Raw genomic sequence first — 19,980 nt, 5'->3', positions numbered from 1 at the left:
TAGAAGGATTTATCTGAGTTATCGAGCCAACCGGGAACATCTTTGTTCTTCGGGGTTTTCCGATTGAAAGGTGACCTACAGAATCTGATGCTTCTGCGTCAAGACCTCCTTTCTCATATTCCAGTTTCAGTGCACCTTCTATTTCAAAAAATTTCATCTCCATTTCGAGCTCTTTCCTTTTCAATTGGAATTCAATTTTCTTCAATGTCATTTTTGATGCAGGGTTTTTTTCTAGAGCCGCAAGTTTTTGTGCCATTTTAACTCGTTTATAAGAGGAGGCCTTTGAATCGTTGTCATTGTTTGGGTTTCCATTTTCAACAGTTCGTTTAGAAACTCATACAACAGACTGTGAAGTCTTAGTGGCAGTTGGTTCTGCATCGCATGTCAGTTGCGCATGTCAGTTTAATTCTGTTGATCGGTCATGTTTGTTTCCCCGTAAATGTATAGTAACAAATCAGCAGTTAATGTTTCTAAGAAACTTAGCCGTTTGATTTTGTGACGTTCAAACAATTCTGGATCACGCAGATTTTTTGCTCGCTTCCGAAGATGAATGCAAAGAGAGTCGTCAAGCTTCTGTAACTGTTGATAAAAGGTATTGAGTTTGCTTGATCTATCGTTGATTTTGATTAGCTCCTGGCCCTACAGAGTTTTTGCTTTGAGTTGTTTTCTGCAGTTGCTAATCTGTCTATGGAAAATGAATTGTCTATGGAAAATCTGTGACGTAGTCGTTTTGTTTGTACTTTGGGACTGCAGTTTGAATCTCTACAGTACTTTTGTTTATCTGCTTCAGTTAGGCATTGCTATTTAACTTTAATGCGCTTTGCCTGATTGAAATTGCGTCGTTGAATTGCCTGTTGAGTTATGTTTAATCCGTTGATTCCTTTGGCACTCCACTTGTTGAGTGGGACAGCAGTTTGTATTTCACTGTCCGGGTCGGAGGACCAAATGTAAGGACTGCATTTTTGTGCTTGCGACCGCCCAGTTTGTTCTGAGTCGTTCCAAAACTGTCCGGATATTCTGTTTTTGCATTTTTCTTATGCGACTGTATCTTTCATTATATTCTTACCGCTGCATTAAAGTTCTGTTCGTAACTATTTGCAAATTGTAGTTTTTTGAGTACCAAATTGGACTGGATTTGCTACAGATCATTCAATACGGGATTTCTTTATGTATACCAGTTTAATCCGATAGAAAAACAAATCGAAGACAAAGATATATGTCTATGACCTGTTTATGAAAAAAATCTTAAACCTAAATTTAGGTTGGTTTTTGTTTTTGAACTCGAAGGTTGAGTTACAAGAAGCTGGGAATGGTAACAGTTAAATTGCAGCTCCAATAAATCGTAGATACAAAAAACAGTAACAAATATTTTACTGCTGTAGAATAACTTTCAAAACAAGACACAAAAACAATTTACTGCTCGAAAATTTTTTAAATGCAAGACACAGTAACCTGTTATTTACTTCTCAAGTCAGTTTATTGTTGCTATATTTTGCTGATGTATTGGAAAAAAGCCGTTTTCTGCGGCTGCTCTAGCTGTGTGTTGTTGTGTTGCTTTTGTTTTTTCACCCTTTTTCACCAAATCCTACGACTATGACTGTTCTAATAACTATAACTAAAACTGGGACCAATGCGATGACTAATAGACAACTAGTACACAAGTGTTTTCCCTATCTCAGTTTTTATAATTATGTAATTTCCTAGGCATTTAGTGAAAGCTCATTCTCAACCTCGCCGGCCCTGTTTTTTTTCCTGAAAACATCTTCGGCAATCGGTAGCACTGGAGCGAGCTTCACAACAGGTCTCCTGTAGACACCGTATTACGTTTGAACCGTTGCCGATCAAATTGCTCCGTCAGAACCTTTGATGGTTCCTATAAATCGACAAAGTTTGGAATACTCTCGTTTGTCACTATCTTCCACTAACCACACAAGATCACCTTGATGAAGACTTCTGTCCGTTGTGGACTGGACTGCCATTTCTTTCGAATATTCAACATTGGCATGTACTTTTTACGGAATATGTCCCAGAAGACATTCGAGTGAGCTTGTGTTTGTCGAAAGAGTTTTCGCTGGTCGACAAGTTCCTCTGCGTATTGTAAATACGGTAGACAAATTTTTTGTTACCAAGCAGGAAAATTTTTGGGGTAATCTAATCCAAATCGTTTACGTCAGAATTGACTGGCATTTAATGGTCTTGCATTCATTGTCTGCTCAACAAGACACATTGTGGTTCAGAGAACATCCTCATTAGTTGACCGATTGCCCAACACGGCGTATATTGCCTTCATGCAACTTCTGACCGGTCTTTCCCACAATCCTCAAAATGTGGTGAGGCAGGTGGATTGAACTTCCATCTCATCTCTTGTTGAATCAGACGTTCTTCAATTCGCTCCTTGATCCATGGTGCTATAAAATTGGCCAATTCTTTTTCTGTTCCAACAAAATTTGTCCCGTTATCGCTAATCATTTTGAACGGTTTGCCTCTTCGAGCAAGGAGACGCTTAATTGCGTTCAGACAACTATTGGTGTCTAGTTTTGGTACAGTATCTATATGTACCTTTCGTACAGTAAGGCATGTAAAAAGACAGCATCAACGCTTTTCGTTTCTTCGACCAATCTTTACTGTGAATGGTCCAAAATATTAGACGCACACATTCGGGAACACTGTTGATGCGACTAATCGTTCTTCAGGTAGATCTGCCATTAAGAGTGCCTTTGTTTGGGCTCTTTTCTTTCAACATCTAATGCATTTGTTTTCAATCGCATTCAAAGCATTTTGTAACCCTAGGATCCAGAAATTTCGGCTGAACCATTTTTCCGATATGTTCAGGTCCTTTGTGATTACTATTTTTATGTTCATTTTGCACGAATACTTCAACTACTTAGTGCCTCGAATGTAACAGTTTAGGATGCTTGCTTTCAAAATCATTTGACTTTTACCTATTCTTCCTTGGGCATGAATAAGACCTTGCTGGTCAATGAATGGTGAAAACTGGAGAATTTTGATGAGAATTTTAGGAATTTCCCTTTCAGCCATGAGAAATTTCATCTTTCTAGCAAACTGTTCTTGCTGCAACAGCCTGAAGATCCTTGCTTGTGCATCCTGTCTTTCTTCAACACTTAATGTTTTTGTACCCAGTTTGTTTTTTTGCGCTGCACGTTTGCCATTGTGTTTACTAGTCGATTGAAATTGCTGAATCATTCCTACTGAATCATCGGCTTCTTTTCCTCAACATTTGCTGAGAAGATAATTTGTTCGTTTTGTTCGTCTGAAGCAAAAATTAAATTCACTTGTTCAGGCCACTCGTTCTCTGATTGCTTCAACCAGGCCGGCCCAGTGAGCCATTCGGTTCTGTTAAGTTCGTTAACATTGATTGCTCGTGTCCCGATGTCAACCAGATTGTTAATACCACTCACGTGATTCCACTGTGAAACATAAGTTGTATCCAAAATCTCAGCTAATATGTTTACAACAAACACCTGTTGCTTACGTGGGGAGCTTTGAATCCATAGCAGGACTGTAGTGGAGTCTGTCCAAAGGTTAGAACGGTGAATCTACGATTCGTGTTCCTTCATTATCTGTTCTTTAAGTCTCATTACCACAAATACTGCGTGTAGTTCCACACGCGTTATCGAAAGATGTCGCATTTGCGCGACTCTGCACTTTCCGACTACAAATGCTAAATCTGCTGAGTATTCCTTGGGCTTTGAACGTAAGTATGCCACTGCGCACATTGTGTTTTCGGATGCGTCGGCGAAAACAGTATGCTCCCATTTGTCTTTCGCTGTTCTTAAATATCTTCTATCAATGCTTGTTCCCGCTGTTTCGGGAAGCTGGACTTTTCAATTCAGAAACCTTTCTTTTTCGCTAGGTCCTACTGAGTTGTCCCAATGTTTTCCATTTTTGGTCCAAATGTACTTCAGGAGTCGTCTCAAATAAACACTGAATGGGGTGCAAACATTCCATGAGGATCAAACACTGAAGAAACTCGGGATAAGATCTTCCCCTTGGTTTATTGGACTCTCAATTTTTTTGCTTGTACAATCACAAACCTGTAGACCATCATTGGTATTCGTCCACTGAAGCCCAAGCACGGATGAAAATTCCTTTCTGTGTTCTACTTCAACCTGCTTTGTGTTGCTGATTGAACTTAAGTCCTCTGGCATTGCGTTGCTTACAACAACGCTAATGATGATCCACATCTCCATTTCAAACTCATGTTTTAAGAAAAGAGGTTGCAGTTGTTTGAAAACCTTGATTGCCTCTTCAGGTGTTTCGACCGACTTGATGAAAAGGTCCATATTGAAGTTTTTTTGGATTGTTTTTGCTGCAATTGGGAACTCGTCCTCGTTATCAATCGCTACTTGCTTCAGAGCGCAGTTGGCGCATGTTGGTGAATTCTTTGCTCCAAAAATTGACGTTGACACTCGTAAATTTGCACAGGCTCTTCCGTCGTTGGTCGCCACAGGAATCTCAAGCAGCTTTTTATCTCGTTCAGGAACTTGCTATTGCAAAAACATAGATTCGATATCTGAGGTTAGGGTAATTGGTCGTTCTCGAAATTTAAATTTTGTTCTGATCACTCCGTGTAGTAGATCGGGTCCGGCTAATAGCTCGTCATTTAGGCATACTTTTTTTGTACTTTGCTGCAACGTTGCAAACAAGACGAACTTTACTCAGTTTGTTGGGGTTTAGTACTGGATGGTGCGGCAAATACCAGTTTTTTCCGAAAGTGCCTCTGACTTCCGATTTGTTCAGTATCTTCACAAGTCCTTTGTCAACATCTGCATCAAATGACTGTTACATTTAGGGTCATTCAACTGATAAATTTCTTTCAATTTAGGGTCCTTTTTGAGTCTTCGATCCAATGAATAAAGTTGACCAAGGGCTGAGCCGTAGTTGTTTGGGTTCTGGTTCACTCCAGCGCAAGCCCATTCCGTACTGCTCGCCTGTAAACTTTTATGTGCTCTCTAGAAATTTCTGAGCTTGCTGCTCTTTCTTTGAATGACTAACAACATTTGTATTCGAAGCGCAAGTTTCTATGTCCCACCATGATTGGATATTTTCTGCCACTTTCACGTCTTCTGTGGAGGCGAAATGACAAACAATTTGACTTTTCATGCCTGTCATGGGACCGTTGACTACCCATCGTAATTCTGTTGAGACGGCGAAAAGCTCACTTCGTGCTCCAATTTCATCGTCCAATGGACGTTGAATTTCGTAGGCATCTTGTCCAAGTATGATGCCTACTTCCATCAAGTTGAAACTTCTATTTGGAAGTACACTCAAGTGGCTGAAACTTTGTTGCACTTTGTTGTAGTCATAGATTGCAATTCTCAATGAAATCGACGGATGTACAAAAACTTCAATTTAATGCACCTTCGAATGCAGTCCCTTTATTGTTAGAGGAACCTTTTCGCTCTTCAGATCCTTTGTTCCCTGAATGCCAGCTATATTAAGCGTAAAATCTGTGCCTTGAGCTTGCAATTTCTCTCGAATGCTTTGATCGATGGAGACCTTGCAATATCGCCTTGACATCTTGATCTGATTATTCTTTCAAGAAGAATCAGATCAGGTCTATCTTCTTGGCACTCGTCAACGAAGAAGAAACACAATCATCCCATTCCTGATAAAGCTGACTTAGCTTTACCTGTCAACAAAGTTTTCAAGTGGCTCTTTTTTTTGGAGTCAGGTATTTTGCGATGGTGAACCGTTGTTTTGAACATATTCGACCAATCCGGCCACTCTAGGGCGTTTTCGTCGAATGAACTCAGTTTCAATTTAGGTAGCTGATTACTACTGTTTGGTTTATTACACTTAAATTTGTCTTGTTCCTGGGCTGAACTGGCACGCTCTCCGTTGGTGACCGTGACTTAAGTACTTCTCCGCGATTGAAGTTTACCCTGGGATAATTGTTGTCGATTCTGGTTTTTGCACACTCGAAACTATACTCGTGCAAGTTGGAGAATTTATCTGAATTATCGAGCCAACCGGGAACATCTTTGTTCTTCGGGGTTTTCCGATTGAATTGTGATCTACAGAATCTGATGCTCCTGCGTCAAGAGCTTCTTTCTCGTATTCCAGTTTCAGAGCACCTTCGTCTTCACAAAATTGCATCTCAATTTCGAGCTCTTTCCTTTTCAATTCGGATTCAACTTTCTTCATCCTCATTTTTGATGCGGAGTCTTTTTCTAGAGCCGCAACATTTTCTGTCTTTTTAGCTCGTTTATCATGGGAGGCCCTTGAATAGTTGTCCTTGTTTGGATTTTCATCTTCAACAGTTTGTTGAGAAACTCTTACAACAGAATGTGAACTCTTAGCGGCAGTTGGTTCAGCGTCGCTTGTCGGGTTGTGGGCTTCACTTCTGTTGATTGGTCATGTTTGTTTCTCCGTAAATGTATGGTAACGAGTCTGCATTTAATGTTTGTAAGAAATTTAGACGTTCGTTTTCATGACGTTCAAACAACTCTGGATCACGCAGAATATTTGCTTGCTTCCGAAGAAGAATGCAAAGAGAGTCTTCAAGCTTCAGTACCTGTTGATAAATGGTCTTGTGTTTGATTGATCTATCGTGGTTTCTGATTAGCTCCTGGCCCTCCTGTGTTTTTGCTTCGAGTTCTGTTCTGCAATTCTTAATCTGTGTATGTAAAATGTCTTGAATCTCTGACGCAGTCACTTTGTTTGTACTTTGGGACAGCAGCTTGAATCTCTACAGTACTTTTGTTTGTCTGCTTCAATTAAGTCTTGCTATTTTTTTCTAATGCGCTTTGCCTAATTGACTTTGCATCGTTGAAATGTCTGTTGAGTTTTGTTTTATTCGTTGATGTTTTTGGCATTCCACTTGTTGAGTTGGAAAACAGTTTGTTTTTCACTGTCAGGGTCGGCGGACCAAATGCAGCGGCTGCTCTCTTTGTGTTTCACAAAGAAAACTTTACACCGTCTAGTTCATTCTGAGTGGTTCCAAAACTGTCCGGATATTCTGTTTCTGCATTTCGATTTTGTGACTGTAATATCCGCTATGTTCTTACCGTTCCATTACAATTCTGTTCGTAGTTCAATTCTAATCTTAGTTTTTATAGTATCAATTTGGACTGGATTTGCTACAGATCACACAATACGGGCTCTCTATGTATTCCAGTTCAATCCAATAGAAAAAGAAATCGAAGACAAAGATCTTTTTCTAAGATTTGTTTATTTAAAAAATCTTGAAACATAAAATGTTGGTTTTGGCTCTTTTTACTAACAAGTTGAAATAACAGAAGCTGGGGTTCGTAAAAGTTGAAATGCAGCTCCAATAAACCGTAGATACAAGACAGTAACAAATTCTATATTGCTCAAGAATAACTTTCACTAAAAGACACAGTAACAATTTACTGCTCAAAAATGATTCCAACGCAAGCCACAGTAACACATTATTTACTGCTCACGTCGGTTTATTGTTGCAACATTTTGTTTATGTATTGGAAGAAAGCCGTTTTCTGCGGCTGCTTTAGCTGTGTGTTGTTGTGTTGCTTTTCTTTTTTCACCGTTTTTCTCCACGTCACATGACTATGACTGTACTGGTAACTATAACAAAAACTGGGACTATTACGATGACTGATAGACAACTAATATAAATGTGTTTTCCCTATCTCAGTTTTTTAAATAATTTCCCAAGCATGTTGTGAAAGCTCAGCCTCATCAGCATGATAAAAGTTATTATACGAAATTCTTGCTTAAAGGTATACCAAATGAAGCAGAAACATAAAATTTTCCGAAAAATAACTCGATTTTTTACTTTGTCAGTTAGAAGATGACGTATTCTCAAAAAAAGAAGACAAGAAAACCAGTAAGTTTCATTACAGTGAACTTAATTTTTTTACTTCACTGGAATGAAGGAATGTTAACTCCCTAGACGTTCGTTCTCGTTTCTGCGCAAACATGACTGTTTGAAGTTTATCTTACGCGCTGTTAATATAGGCTTGCAGGGAGTAAATTTCAAGCGAGAAAGCCAGTAAAGTATATTACATGTGAGACTTGCATTTACAATTGCTCAGTACAGTACTGAGTTACACTTGGAGTTCAGAGGGTCACCAAAACAGCAAACAACTTTAATGCATTATTTTAAGCAGAAAATTCTAGTTCTGAATTCTGGAAATACAAGTCTCATTTCTAAGTTCAATTTCAATCAGTACTGTCTTGCAAACTTTTTTAAAATATAGCTTGGGTGACCTCTATTTAATTTCACTTAGATTGGGCGTTCTCAACTTAGATTTATTTTGTGAGAACAAAATAGGAGATCTGATCTAAATACATATACAACATTAAAAAACAAGCTTCATACACACAAACTCAGATGTTTAGCGCTACACTTCATCGAAAAAATGGCTTTGGATGTCTTAGCGAACAATCAAAAGTTTCTAACAACAACGATGAAGATGAAAAACTAAAAAGCATTGCAAGAGCAGTCTTGAATTACAAATTCAAAAAAAGGACTAAAAAAAGGACTAATCAAGGAAAAGAATGACACTAAATAGATGAAAAAAAAGCAAAAAAAAACAAATTCCAGAAAATTTTCTTTTTTTTCTAAAGCAATGATGTTAACTTTATGAACGATTTGTCAAATATATCGAGAACATCAGAACACGTGTCGTCAGAAAACCACATATCTAACGACAAGGCCAACAAAGGATACTTGGCAGAGTTCAATAAATTTCTTAACTGAATGAAAATTCTCAACGACGTCAACCATATCACGGATTCTACCAATTAATATCGAAATTTAAAAATATGCACGATAGAACATAATTTGTTTTGCATTCAGCATTCGTGATCAATACAAAAAAGATAAATGAACCAAAATCAAATTGCAATCAGTGAAGATATGGTTTCACTACGAAAGAAAAAAATTCAAATGACAATTTTTTGCTTCTGCTGAAGAGCTGTTTGAACTTTTCTACGTTTCAGAACTACCCATGTTTTGACTCTCGTTACACCTCAAACGAACCAAAACAACTAAGTGGAAATGAATACCTCATTGACTTTCAATAAAACTGTGAAAAAGGCCCAAAAAATAAGAATGCCATAATACAACCTTGTAAAGACCACAATGCAAAAAATTCAAGCATTAGTGACGCTTCAATGCTATTTAAAAAGGTAATTGTTCAAAATATTAAAAAAACTTGAGAAAAACAAGTTCAATTAAAATGACACTAAATGTGAACAAAGTCAATATGAAATACATAACTGTTTCAAAAAACTTTCAACCTCGATAACTCCTCGGAAAAAAAACTGATACCGAAAACTCATCAATGTATCTCTCATGATACCACTCACAGTCACCACTCAAATATATCACTTTATTACAATTGACTAAACAAAAACCAGATGAGCATAATTTTCCAAAGCCCAAAGAATCAAAGAGAGGACAGGATTGTTTCAGCTTGAAGAGATCTCAAATTTATCTGATCAAAGCAAAAAAAACAATAACAATCGTTCTTAATGCTATGTTTTTCACATACAATAGGCTGAATCTCTTGAAAGATTAGGCTTGAAGCAAACAGTTAAAAGCACTGTATGACCATTACACAATAATCAGTACAACGCAACTTGATTTATCAAACGAACACAAGGACAAACTTTGATTTAATTAATGCACAAAATGCACAAAAATCACAACAGAGCACGGGTAAAATGAATAATTATTTCAAGAAAACTTTAAATCAATCCAAGTTAAAGTTCCGTAAGTAGGTACAAGTCGCTCAAAGCAAGAAATTTGAGATCTTTTGACAGACTGTTTAATACACAAAATCATTTTCTGAAAACATTTTTACAAAATTTGTTGGTATTGAAGATTGAAAGGTTTTTAAACCTTTTTGCTGATTGAAATTGCTATTGGCAAATGCACTCCGAAGTAAAAACAAATATCAAGCCATCCTGTTGTGGAGAAGAAAACAGAATGACAAAGTGCTGATTTCACTTTTAGGCCACTGCTACATATGTAATAGAACTTTGATTTGAAAAATTCGAAAGATTTTAAAAACGGCCGAAGATGTTTTTTCGAATAAAAATTGTCTGCGATTATATTCAAACATTAAATAAATTTTTGAGCTCCGAAAACCAAATAATCTGGCAGTGGGTAACTTGAAAATAAGAAATGGAGGGTATTCACAGCTTTGCGACTTTCCAATCTGTTAGAACTTTCTGATCTGTTAACAGCTGTTAATTACTCTCTGCTTTAAATTAGACCTCTTTAAAGTCAGGTTATCTCTTCACAAGTTGTTTTATTTTACTTTTAAGACAGTTTTTGATATACATATTAATAATTTGACAAACTTGTGACACTTTTGAAACAGAAACAAAAATGACGTAATTTTCCGCTCCCCATTTTCTCATTAACCTGTCAATAGTAGGTAGAGCCGCCTTTTTCAGGTTGGAGAAAAACCAATAAAAAACTGATCCCAATACTGAAGCTCCTTTTTTGAGCTGATTTTCACACGAAGCTTCTTGAAATGTTAATAGTTCAAACGAACAATTTACTTGTCTAAGCACAGACGCTCCATTTGTTCACGTAAATTATAAAAGAGGTGAACCCTTGAACACGAAAGAACGAGGAAATAGAGTGAACGAGGAACGGATCATAGTGGAAAAGCAACCTCGACTGCTCAAAAACAATTGCGGTACCCAGTATTATCGCAACTGCGAACACAATGGTTTGAGTCCAGTATTGCACTATTTTCACAATTTTTCCAACCAGTAGGGTTATCGAGACAGAATAAGAACATTCATTGCAAACAGAATAAGCAGAAAAAGGACAACATAGTAAAGCCAGTCATGACACTGAAAAAGGCATTTTGGTGAATTTTGGAGAAAACCACAAATTAAATACTCCAAAATTGTTTTCCTGATGAAACGTTGAAAGACTTTCAAGACGGTCGAGCAGATAACAAAAAAAATAGAGGGCGATGGAAATTGGAGTGGTCAATCTAACACAGATGATAATCTGGTTTGAATGGAAAGAAAAGGCAGTAAGCGGCGAATTGAACAACGTGACCACTATAACCGATTAGAGAGAAACATAGGTATGGCATGCGAAAAAAACTGCAATCAGAACAGTACAGATATGTTGACAAGAAACGAATCAAAAGAAACAGCCACAGAGATTACAGCAATTGATATAAAATTCACAGAAATACCCAACAGCATGATTTTCAGTGCGCAAATTCACGGAACAATAAAAATAGGTACCGTTAGAAGGCAAAACTAAGATCATTGAGATACATGTATTGAGTTACATCTGGCTGAGTCGTATGCAATGCTATATAGATTGAGCACAATTTCAAAACTGACGAAGAACATACGAAAAAAAATGACAATGAAGGCAACTTAACTTAGTGTTGGATGATAATAGAAATCTTGTAAACTTCAGCATACAAACAGTCCTAATAAAACAAGTGACAAACATTAAAACCAAGTTCGAAAACAACAAAGCAATTGAAGTGCTGGATAGTATAACCGGTTGCGAAAAAAACCCCACGGAAAAAAACCCCACTTCGTTTTAGTTAACACGACACAAAGCCAGTTATTGGCATCTATGAAATGGAATACCAAAGCCAACATGTTTTCCACATTTGAGTTCATTTGTAAATAAGTTAGAATATTTAGAAATCAAATTCTTGGTACAAGAAACTAGGACAACGTTGGATCCGCACTTTGAACATTGCAACGTCATTTGAACCAATGTACTTGAACATAGGCAATTGCTTACTGAAATGTTATGATTGAAAATAAGTACAGCAGTGCTGGTGTTCACCTGTTCAAAGATCGTAGCCAAAAATTCTACATAAGTACTTGAGTAGAATAAATTTGGTTTTCATTTTTTAAACTTATTTAAACATTTTTATGCAATAAGGATTTTTTAAAAAAAGTGAAATTAAAATTTTTTCAATGCATTAATTTAAGAATAAATAGTTTGATACGGACATTCAACTTTTGAATGTAATCACCTCTGAACATAATTTTAAGCATAAATTTTCAAGAAAGCAAATTTTTAACTTTTTTTAGCCTAAGGCAACTTAAGAACAATAACATCAAATGCCCAAGTTAAAAAAATGTTGCTCAAGTCTCAATCAAAATCTAGGAATAAGGGGACAAAATGCTATGCATGTCTTCAATCGATCTCAAACAAATCAAGTTTTCGGCCCAGGTGTAACCTCATTTAAAACTCACCAGACACTGAAAGTAGCAGCAGCTGTCAAGGAAATTAACGACAACTTGCGAGAAATTATCCCGAATGGCAAGTAGAGAACACCTTTCCTCTCGAATCTCAAAAATATAATATGTTGACCAACTGGCCTACTTTGTTGACAGGTACCTGTTTGTACCATTTGAGCTATATCTTCGACAACACAACTCTTCGTTTTCTTCTTCGATGACTGGGAAGACAACTGAAAATTACAGATACTTAGGCGGATATTTTGGATTGGCCAACATGCCAGTAATCTTCTAAGTGAATATCGACAGATCTCTGAACAGGGATAAACTCGAAGAGCACGATGATGCTCTAAATTTTGCAAGGGGAGACCCAATAATACATTTTATTATCTTGAGTATAATTGTTTACAAATTAGAAGAAAGATTACCACTAAAAGTAGAATTTAATAACAAAACACTGCAATTGGGACAGTAGATTGACTGGTTTGGTCACTATGTGCCATATAAACAAACAATCAGTTCAAATAATCCAAATCAGCAAACTCCATCAATGTTGATCACCCCTTAAAAATAAAAGAACTAAGATCAATGCTTTCTTCTTCAAGTACTCTGAAACACTAACTGGCAAACACCTCATTACACCTGATCTCGTTTTCTTTCAGGACAATCATGGGTAATACCAATAATTGCCTGTACCCCATGAATGGACCAAGCTTGTGGACAGTTTTAGAGACACTTTTGTCAATTTCTTAAATTACATGACCGTGATTGAAATAACTAATATTTACGAAACCGCATCGACGCAATTCGCAGCATTGCGAGCAACTAGTGGAAAAACACCCCTTTCAAATCACAACCTCCACTCCAATATCCTGTCAGTCAGGCAAGACTGAAAAAAAATTTGCTGAAACAATGATGAGAATAAGATGAACCAGATATCCGAAATTGTCTAACTGGCTAAGCATCGAAAACTATATCGCAGAAAAAATTGAGATTTGCGTAAGAAGTTCACAAGCAGGCAAAAATTTGAAAACCAAATGAAAGATAATAAAACTTTGGAAAATGCAACCTTATGAACGTCTACTTGTATGTTTCAATCTTGCTTGAACTTATTTAGTTTCACACGTGCCCTTTTGTGGAAAAAGTTTTGAAATTCTAAAATGTTTGCAGCAAATTAGATGTTAAACTTTAATTAGCGCAAAGAAATGATTAATGGCGATGAGAAATAAACTATCAGCCATTACAGCAAATAAACATCATTATTTTGGCAGTCGTCGAATGCCGCCCTCAAGAAAAACTAGGCCCAATTATCGTCAAGACTGTGTGTCGTGGTCGATAACACGGGTCAAAAGAATTCAATACGTTGAATTTTGAAGTAAATTTAGAACTGAAAATATAGAAAAATTAGCTCGTATTTATAGTATTGATCTATGCGAAAATATACAGAGAAAATTTAGATTAGCTAAAAAATATTTTACTTGATTGACATGTGAATAGATCTTAGTTGCAAATCCCAGAGATGATTTTTAACTTTCATCAACATTTCATGAGAATCATATATAGCATAGGTACAATCGAGTTCAATAGTTGGAGGTCACTGGATGTTAGAATCAGGTTTCTATTGGTGGGAGAATTTACTTCTGACATATGATTGATAGGTCAATAAGGTAATGATAGCGCCAAAACAAAATTAGAATTGAGTTTTGTTTTTGTGACCATTACGTATCAACATAACAACAAAGTTCGTCAGGTAAGCTTTTCTTTTGTTCTTTGAAACTTAATAGAGAAAACATCAAAGTTTCTCGATGTTTTTTTGAAAACATCACATCCTCCCTCCTTTTTAGGCAAATTTGTGGGCATAGGTTCTCCAAATCTGCCGGGTTGTTTTCTGTTTCTTGTTGATGTTCGTGAGGGCTCTGGTGATGGGGGTTGTTGGTGCTCTGCAGCTGATTTGGCTGCAGAAGTTTCATCTTGATGTGAAGGTACCACATCTGTGTTCTGAAGTTGCGGTTCGGATTGAGATATGGTCTCTTTCTCTGCTGGTTCGGTTATCACATTGTCCTCTTCCAGTCTCGCAATTTGGTTGTCGCTCACTAAAATAATCCGTGTCGAGTTTTTGGGCTGTATCAAAGATGTGTTCAAGCCATTCCTGAAGATGAAGGTAGCAGGAACTGTTTTTGTCTTTTCATTGGCTTTGAATAGAATGGTTTCGCACAAAACGAAATCTGCTATTGCTGGTAGTCTCACACTGCGTCGCAACAGGTGTTCAACTGGAGCTTTGCTCCTCGTCTTTGAAGTGTTTCGATGTGTCATCAGTGCCCTTAGCAGGCATGCTCCAATAGACACATTAAGATTGAGACTCCATGCATGAAGTGCCCGCTTCACTGTCTGAACTGCTCTTTCAGCTAGTCCATTAGCTCTTGGATGATAGACAGGTGATTTCGTTTTCTTAGTTCTCAGTGATTCAGACAACTGTTTCAGGTCACCACTTAAAATTTCAGGACCATTATCTGATAATAAAGTTTTCGGTATTCCGAATCTTGCAATGGTTTGACTAAGATATACTTAAGCTGTTTCTGATGTTCTATTTCCCGCGGGGAAAATTTCTATCCAGCCAGAACCCGCGTCATTAATTACTAAGATATTGTCTTGGTACTTAACATGACCCCAGTCAATGTGGAGACGTTCCCAAACGTCGGCTTTTGGCCACGCAGAGACTGTTTTTCCCAGGCTAGGCCTGTTCATTTGACACTTCTTACAATTACTATCAAAATGTTGAAAGTCTTGGGTAATGCCAGGCAACCATGCTATCATTCTGACTGATGCATCAATAGCAATCTTTCCAAGATGTGTCTCATGCGCTTTTGCCAAAACCAAGTGTTGTAGTTTGGGTGGATTGAAAGGAACAAAACCTCTGAAGATGATTCCATTGTGTGTGGTCAGAGCATCTTTGTGTTGTTTGAATCCTTTTTCTGCTTCTGGACATTGTTTCCAATTGCCGCTTTTGATTCTTTTCATTACGTCCTGGAAGAATCTGGTTGTTCCAGGTTCAGTTTTAATTTGCGCTTTGGTCATCAAATTACTCTGAGCGAAGTAGATGTTATTAATTGCGCAGCGCACTCGATCGTTGTTGGATTCGTCTTCGTCAAAATTAATTCCGCTAAGAGCATTTGCATGGGGTATCTGCTCTCCTGGTGTGTATTTCAACTCATAGTCGAAGCCCATTAGAACTGTTGCCTATCTTGTGATTCTGGCTGATGCTGTCTTCGGGATGGCCTCGCCTGGTGCAGAGAGATATATGAGTGGTTTGTGGTCCACCCGTAGGGTAAATTGTCTTCCAAGAAGGAATTGCTTCAATCTTGTAACCACAAACACAATTGCCAATGGTAGTTCCATATACCAACACATCGTCTAGAAAAATTACAACAACTTTGATTCCTTTGAGTGTTCATTTGATGCAATTCTGGAAAACTGAAGAAGAGTTTTTCAATTTCTGAGGTAGTCGGCACATCTTGAACAGTCCCTGAGATGGGTTGATTGAGCAATTATTTTTTGCCTCTTCGTCAAGTTCAATTTGATAGTAGTAACCTGAGAGATCAGTTTTGCCAAATTATGAGGCCTCGTATAAGTTGTGGATGATTGTCTCCATGTCTGGTAGCGGGTAGTCCTCATCCATCACCTTGCCATTGATATGCACTTTCAAATCCATGCAAAGTCTCAGTTCTCCACTCTTCTTTCTCTGCCACACCACTCGAGATGCGTTAGTGACTCCTCCTGTTTGTACCGGTTCAAGGATGCCCTGTCTGGTCATCTGTTCCAGTTTCTCTGTTACCCTGTCTTCGAGAGGTAGAGGTGTTTTTCTGGCTTTGCAGAACATTGGCTGTTATCCTGGTATCAGCTTCGTTTGAGTTTTGTAATCCTTTACAGTCGGTAGGTGCTCGGTTGTGATGTTGTTCACATAATCCTTGGCTAGAAAGTCTAGAAGTAGTCCAAACTCTTTATCAGACTGCACAACTGCTAATTGTGATTGTGTGAGCCTGCTTCCGTTCCACTCAACGTCTCAAGTAAGTGATCCCAAAAGCGTTAATTGATGACCATCATAGGCTTCGAGATGTCTTAGATTACCATCCAACTGAGGTTTACCAAGCTCAATTCATATTTTTGATGATATCATTGTGCTATGTGAACCTGTGTCTAACTGCATTTTTACTTTGCAGTTATTTACTGAGATATATTCCCATGTCGCAAACATGCTAAAGATTTGTTCCTTAGTATAAAAGATTCCCATCTCCGATGATAGAGATGCATGCTCTGAAGAAATTTTTTCTGCTTCGCAAAGTTATTCTGTTGATTGTACTTATGAATTTGGTTGGGGTTCGCTTCTAAACATTTTGAGAAGTGTCCCACCTTTTCACAGGTGTTGCATTTTTTACTTAGCACTGGACAGGGTCTACTAGAATGTGGCTTACCTCCACACCTAGTGCACATTTTGTTGCTTTTATTAGCCGCAAATTTTTCATTTGGCTTTCGAAAGGTCTTTTTGAAATTGAACATAACTTCTTCTTGCACAGTAAAACGCTTATAACCGGATAAACAATTTGCAAAAGCCATTGCTTGACTTCTGAATTGTAAACTTTTGGTCATTTCAGTAATCGACATTGTTGGTTTTGCTTTAATATCGTCCAGTAGTCTAAGTTTTGCTTTAGGGTCCTCAAACCTGACATAAACTTTATTTTTACCAACTCCTCTTCGGGGCTGGCCGCTGTTTTGAGTTTTTCGAAGCCACAGTAGCGTGCTTCGTCTCTAAGACGTGCTAGGAAATCGTCGTCTGACTCCCCAACAATTTGTATTACGGACAAAAAATCAGCCCTTTCTGCCGTTACTACTCTCTCTTTAGGAAAAAAAATTGAATTGCCAATCTGACGTCTTTATACGGAGTGTCTATTAGATTCCTACGACTAATTAGGCTCCTAAGTTTAGTAATTGCCTTTTACCCGCCTATACTAAGGAAGAGATTGGTTACCTGTAAGTACTGTACAATACCATCAGTGTTGACTTTGTCTTCTTTCTTCTCTGCTCGAGTTTTCGCCAGAAAAGACAAAATCCACGCAGAAGCTGATTCTGAATTCTGTAGATCCAAATTTTGTCTGTCTGCGGTTGGTCTGGACACCATTGTTGTCATCGATTACACGGGTCAAAAGAATTCAATAAGATGAATTTTGAATTAAATTTGGAACTGAAATACACAAAAATTAGCTCGTATTTATAGTACTTGTCTCTGCAAAAATGTACAGAGAAAATTTAGATTAGCTAAAAATATTTTACTTGATTGACATGTGAATAGATCTTAGTTGCAAATCCCGGAGATGATTTTTAACTTTCATCAACATTTCATGAGAATCATATATAGCCTAGGTACAATCGAGTTCATTAGTTGGAGGTCACTGGATGTTAGAATCAGGTTTCTATTGGTGGGAGAATTTACTTCTGACATATGATTGATAGGTCAATAAGATAATGAAAGCGTCAAAAAAATTTAGAATTGAGTTTAAATTTGTGACCATTTTTTATCGACATAACAACAAAGTTTGTCAGGTAAGTTCTTCTTTGTTCTTTGAAACTTCAATAAAGAAAACTTCTAAGTTTCTCGATGTTCCTTTGAAGCCATCACACTGTGCATAAATCCAAATTTGTTCATGTTTACGCATCCATTTTTCTATCATATTTATCTCTGATATCCATATTAATTGCAAACACTGTTTTTGTTACAAATAAACAACTATTAAACTGGGTGATTCCTGTTAAAATTCTACCTGCCTTCAGTCAGTGCCCTTTTTCAAGTTAATTTTAAATATCTTTTTGGGTTTTACACCTTGGCACTATATCTCACTTTAGAGGAAAACTATATAACGATGAAAAAAGAGTCAATGTAGTTGCTCAACCTTGTCTAGGGATACCATTCGTGTTCGAATAGGTGGTGCCAGTGGACAATGAAGTGGTTGATTTTGTGGAGGATTTGCTTCGTGTGAGAAAAACGGTTCTTACCATCGCTTATCTCTACATTACCATCGGATGTGCCTTCATTCTGGCTGCCCTCATTAAATCAATCTCTTGCTTTTACAAGGTTTGCTATAATAAAGTCCTTCAAAACCATTTAAATACGTTTTAATACCATTTAAAAAAGAACCAGAAGTTTTCCATTGTAATTTTTTGTTTCTCTGATGTGCTTAGTGCTGTTCAGTATAAATCTTTCTGAATCAGTACTGCAAACAAAAGTTTCTGTGAACAGAATTAGAATCAGTACTGATACTTAGTGAACGGTAGGTATCGGATCTCTCATAAATTAATAACATATTTTACTTCACGCGTATGTCACATAAAGCTAGTTATTTAATAAAGAAATGAGGTCAAAAGTTCACTGCCTATTTATCTATACCATTCCTTATGTTTGTGTTGTATCGTTCTCTCTGATCCAATTATTGTATTTTGAAGTGTTGTGTGTTAGATTAGGGATTGGTTTTTAGACCTGTTTTGGTGACCTGACCATCATGAATGTCGATAAATGTCATTTTATTCTTCATTTTGTTTGTTCAGGTGACTAGAACCCACAAAGCAGATAAAGAGAAGTTGATGCATCATCAGTTTTAGATTCTTCAACTGATTTGAGATCCGACCGCAACAATGAAGTTCTAAAAACAAAAATCAAAGACGCACTGATCATTTCTCGAAACTAATTCACCTCACCAGAGAAAAAAATTGCACTATTATAACAACTGCTTCACAACTTCACTTGGTGCTAATATGTGTTATCAGACAAAATAGAAAATTGTACCGACTCTAGTTTCATTTAAAGAACAGCCACCAAAGTTGCGGTGACGAACTGTTGAGGCAGATCCGATATGTGCTCTCTATCGCCTTAATTTTTGTCAATATAGGGTTACTTATTTCTGCGCGCGAATTAGACCTACCTAACTCTATCTGACTAACCGACTCTGGCAACTACTGAAGACTGAAGGTAAAGATCAATAACGACGACAAAACATTTACATATTGCCAGGTTCAATGGTATAAGCATGGTATTGAAAATATTGGCGACTAACAAGAACATAATAGCATTCACTTTATAAGGGAGAACAGAGTCTTTTCAGTCCAAGCTTGCCGGAGAACTCACGACATAAATTTCTGTCTGTTGCTTCCATCCGGGGTAAGAGGTTTTTTACCCAAGATGTCGATTGCATAAAAAAACCTTATCTAAAATTCTTCGTGAATTCTTCTAGTAATATTGTAGAGCTGATTTGTGTCGTCAGTCACTAGTCAGTCAGTTTGCCAGCAGCAGGATATTTTAGCCCGTCGTCCTGTCCGCGCAGTTGTCTCCGATTGTCTTTTATATTAGTGAGAGTTTTGATGCCAAATGGAGAGAGCCGCATCGCATATTCTCATCATCTTTTTTGTACACACACTTGTCTGCCAGATTACTTTCTGGATGGCACCCTATTTAATTTACTCTGAGACCGTAACGCAGATAAAAATAAGTTGATGATGCATCATCAGTTTTAGATTCTTCGATCAGCTTGGAATTGGGATACAGACATCATCAATGCAATCCCGAAAACAGAAACCAAGAAAGGGAGATGTAATTTATCACAATTGATTTATTTTACCAAACAATATTCGCAATATTTTAATATTATTTTAAAAACTTCACTTGGTACTACTACTACTACTATATGAATTCAGACCAAAACAGCCAATTGTACCACTCAACTCCAGTTTTATTGTTGCTAC

The 19,980-nt window shown here is 37.3% G+C and overlaps 1 protein-coding gene across 1 annotated transcript in view; it reads left to right on the top strand.

Moving 5' to 3' along the window:
• LOC142349138 (lysosome membrane protein 2-like) overlaps positions 1-19,023 on the top strand; it is an 84,725-nt gene extending 65,702 nt beyond the window's left edge. Inside the window, exons 6-7 of the mRNA XM_075400553.1 lie at positions 18,170-18,319; positions 18,790-19,023. Coding sequence (XP_075256668.1) covers positions 18,170-18,319; positions 18,790-18,843 — 204 coding nt within the window. The 3' untranslated portion in view covers positions 18,844-19,023. The remainder of the gene's footprint in view (positions 1-18,169; positions 18,320-18,789) is intronic.
• The last annotated feature ends 957 nt before the right edge of the window (positions 19,024-19,980 follow it).

The sequence above is a fragment of the Convolutriloba macropyga genome, chromosome 11 (genome assembly GCF_964194025.1).
Source record: "Convolutriloba macropyga chromosome 11, txConMacr16.3, whole genome shotgun sequence".
In the NCBI taxonomy this organism is placed as follows: Eukaryota; Metazoa; Xenacoelomorpha; order Acoela; family Convolutidae; genus Convolutriloba; species Convolutriloba macropyga.
Note: the sequence above shows the minus strand (reverse complement) of the source record. Positions and strands in the feature narration are given on the sequence as shown.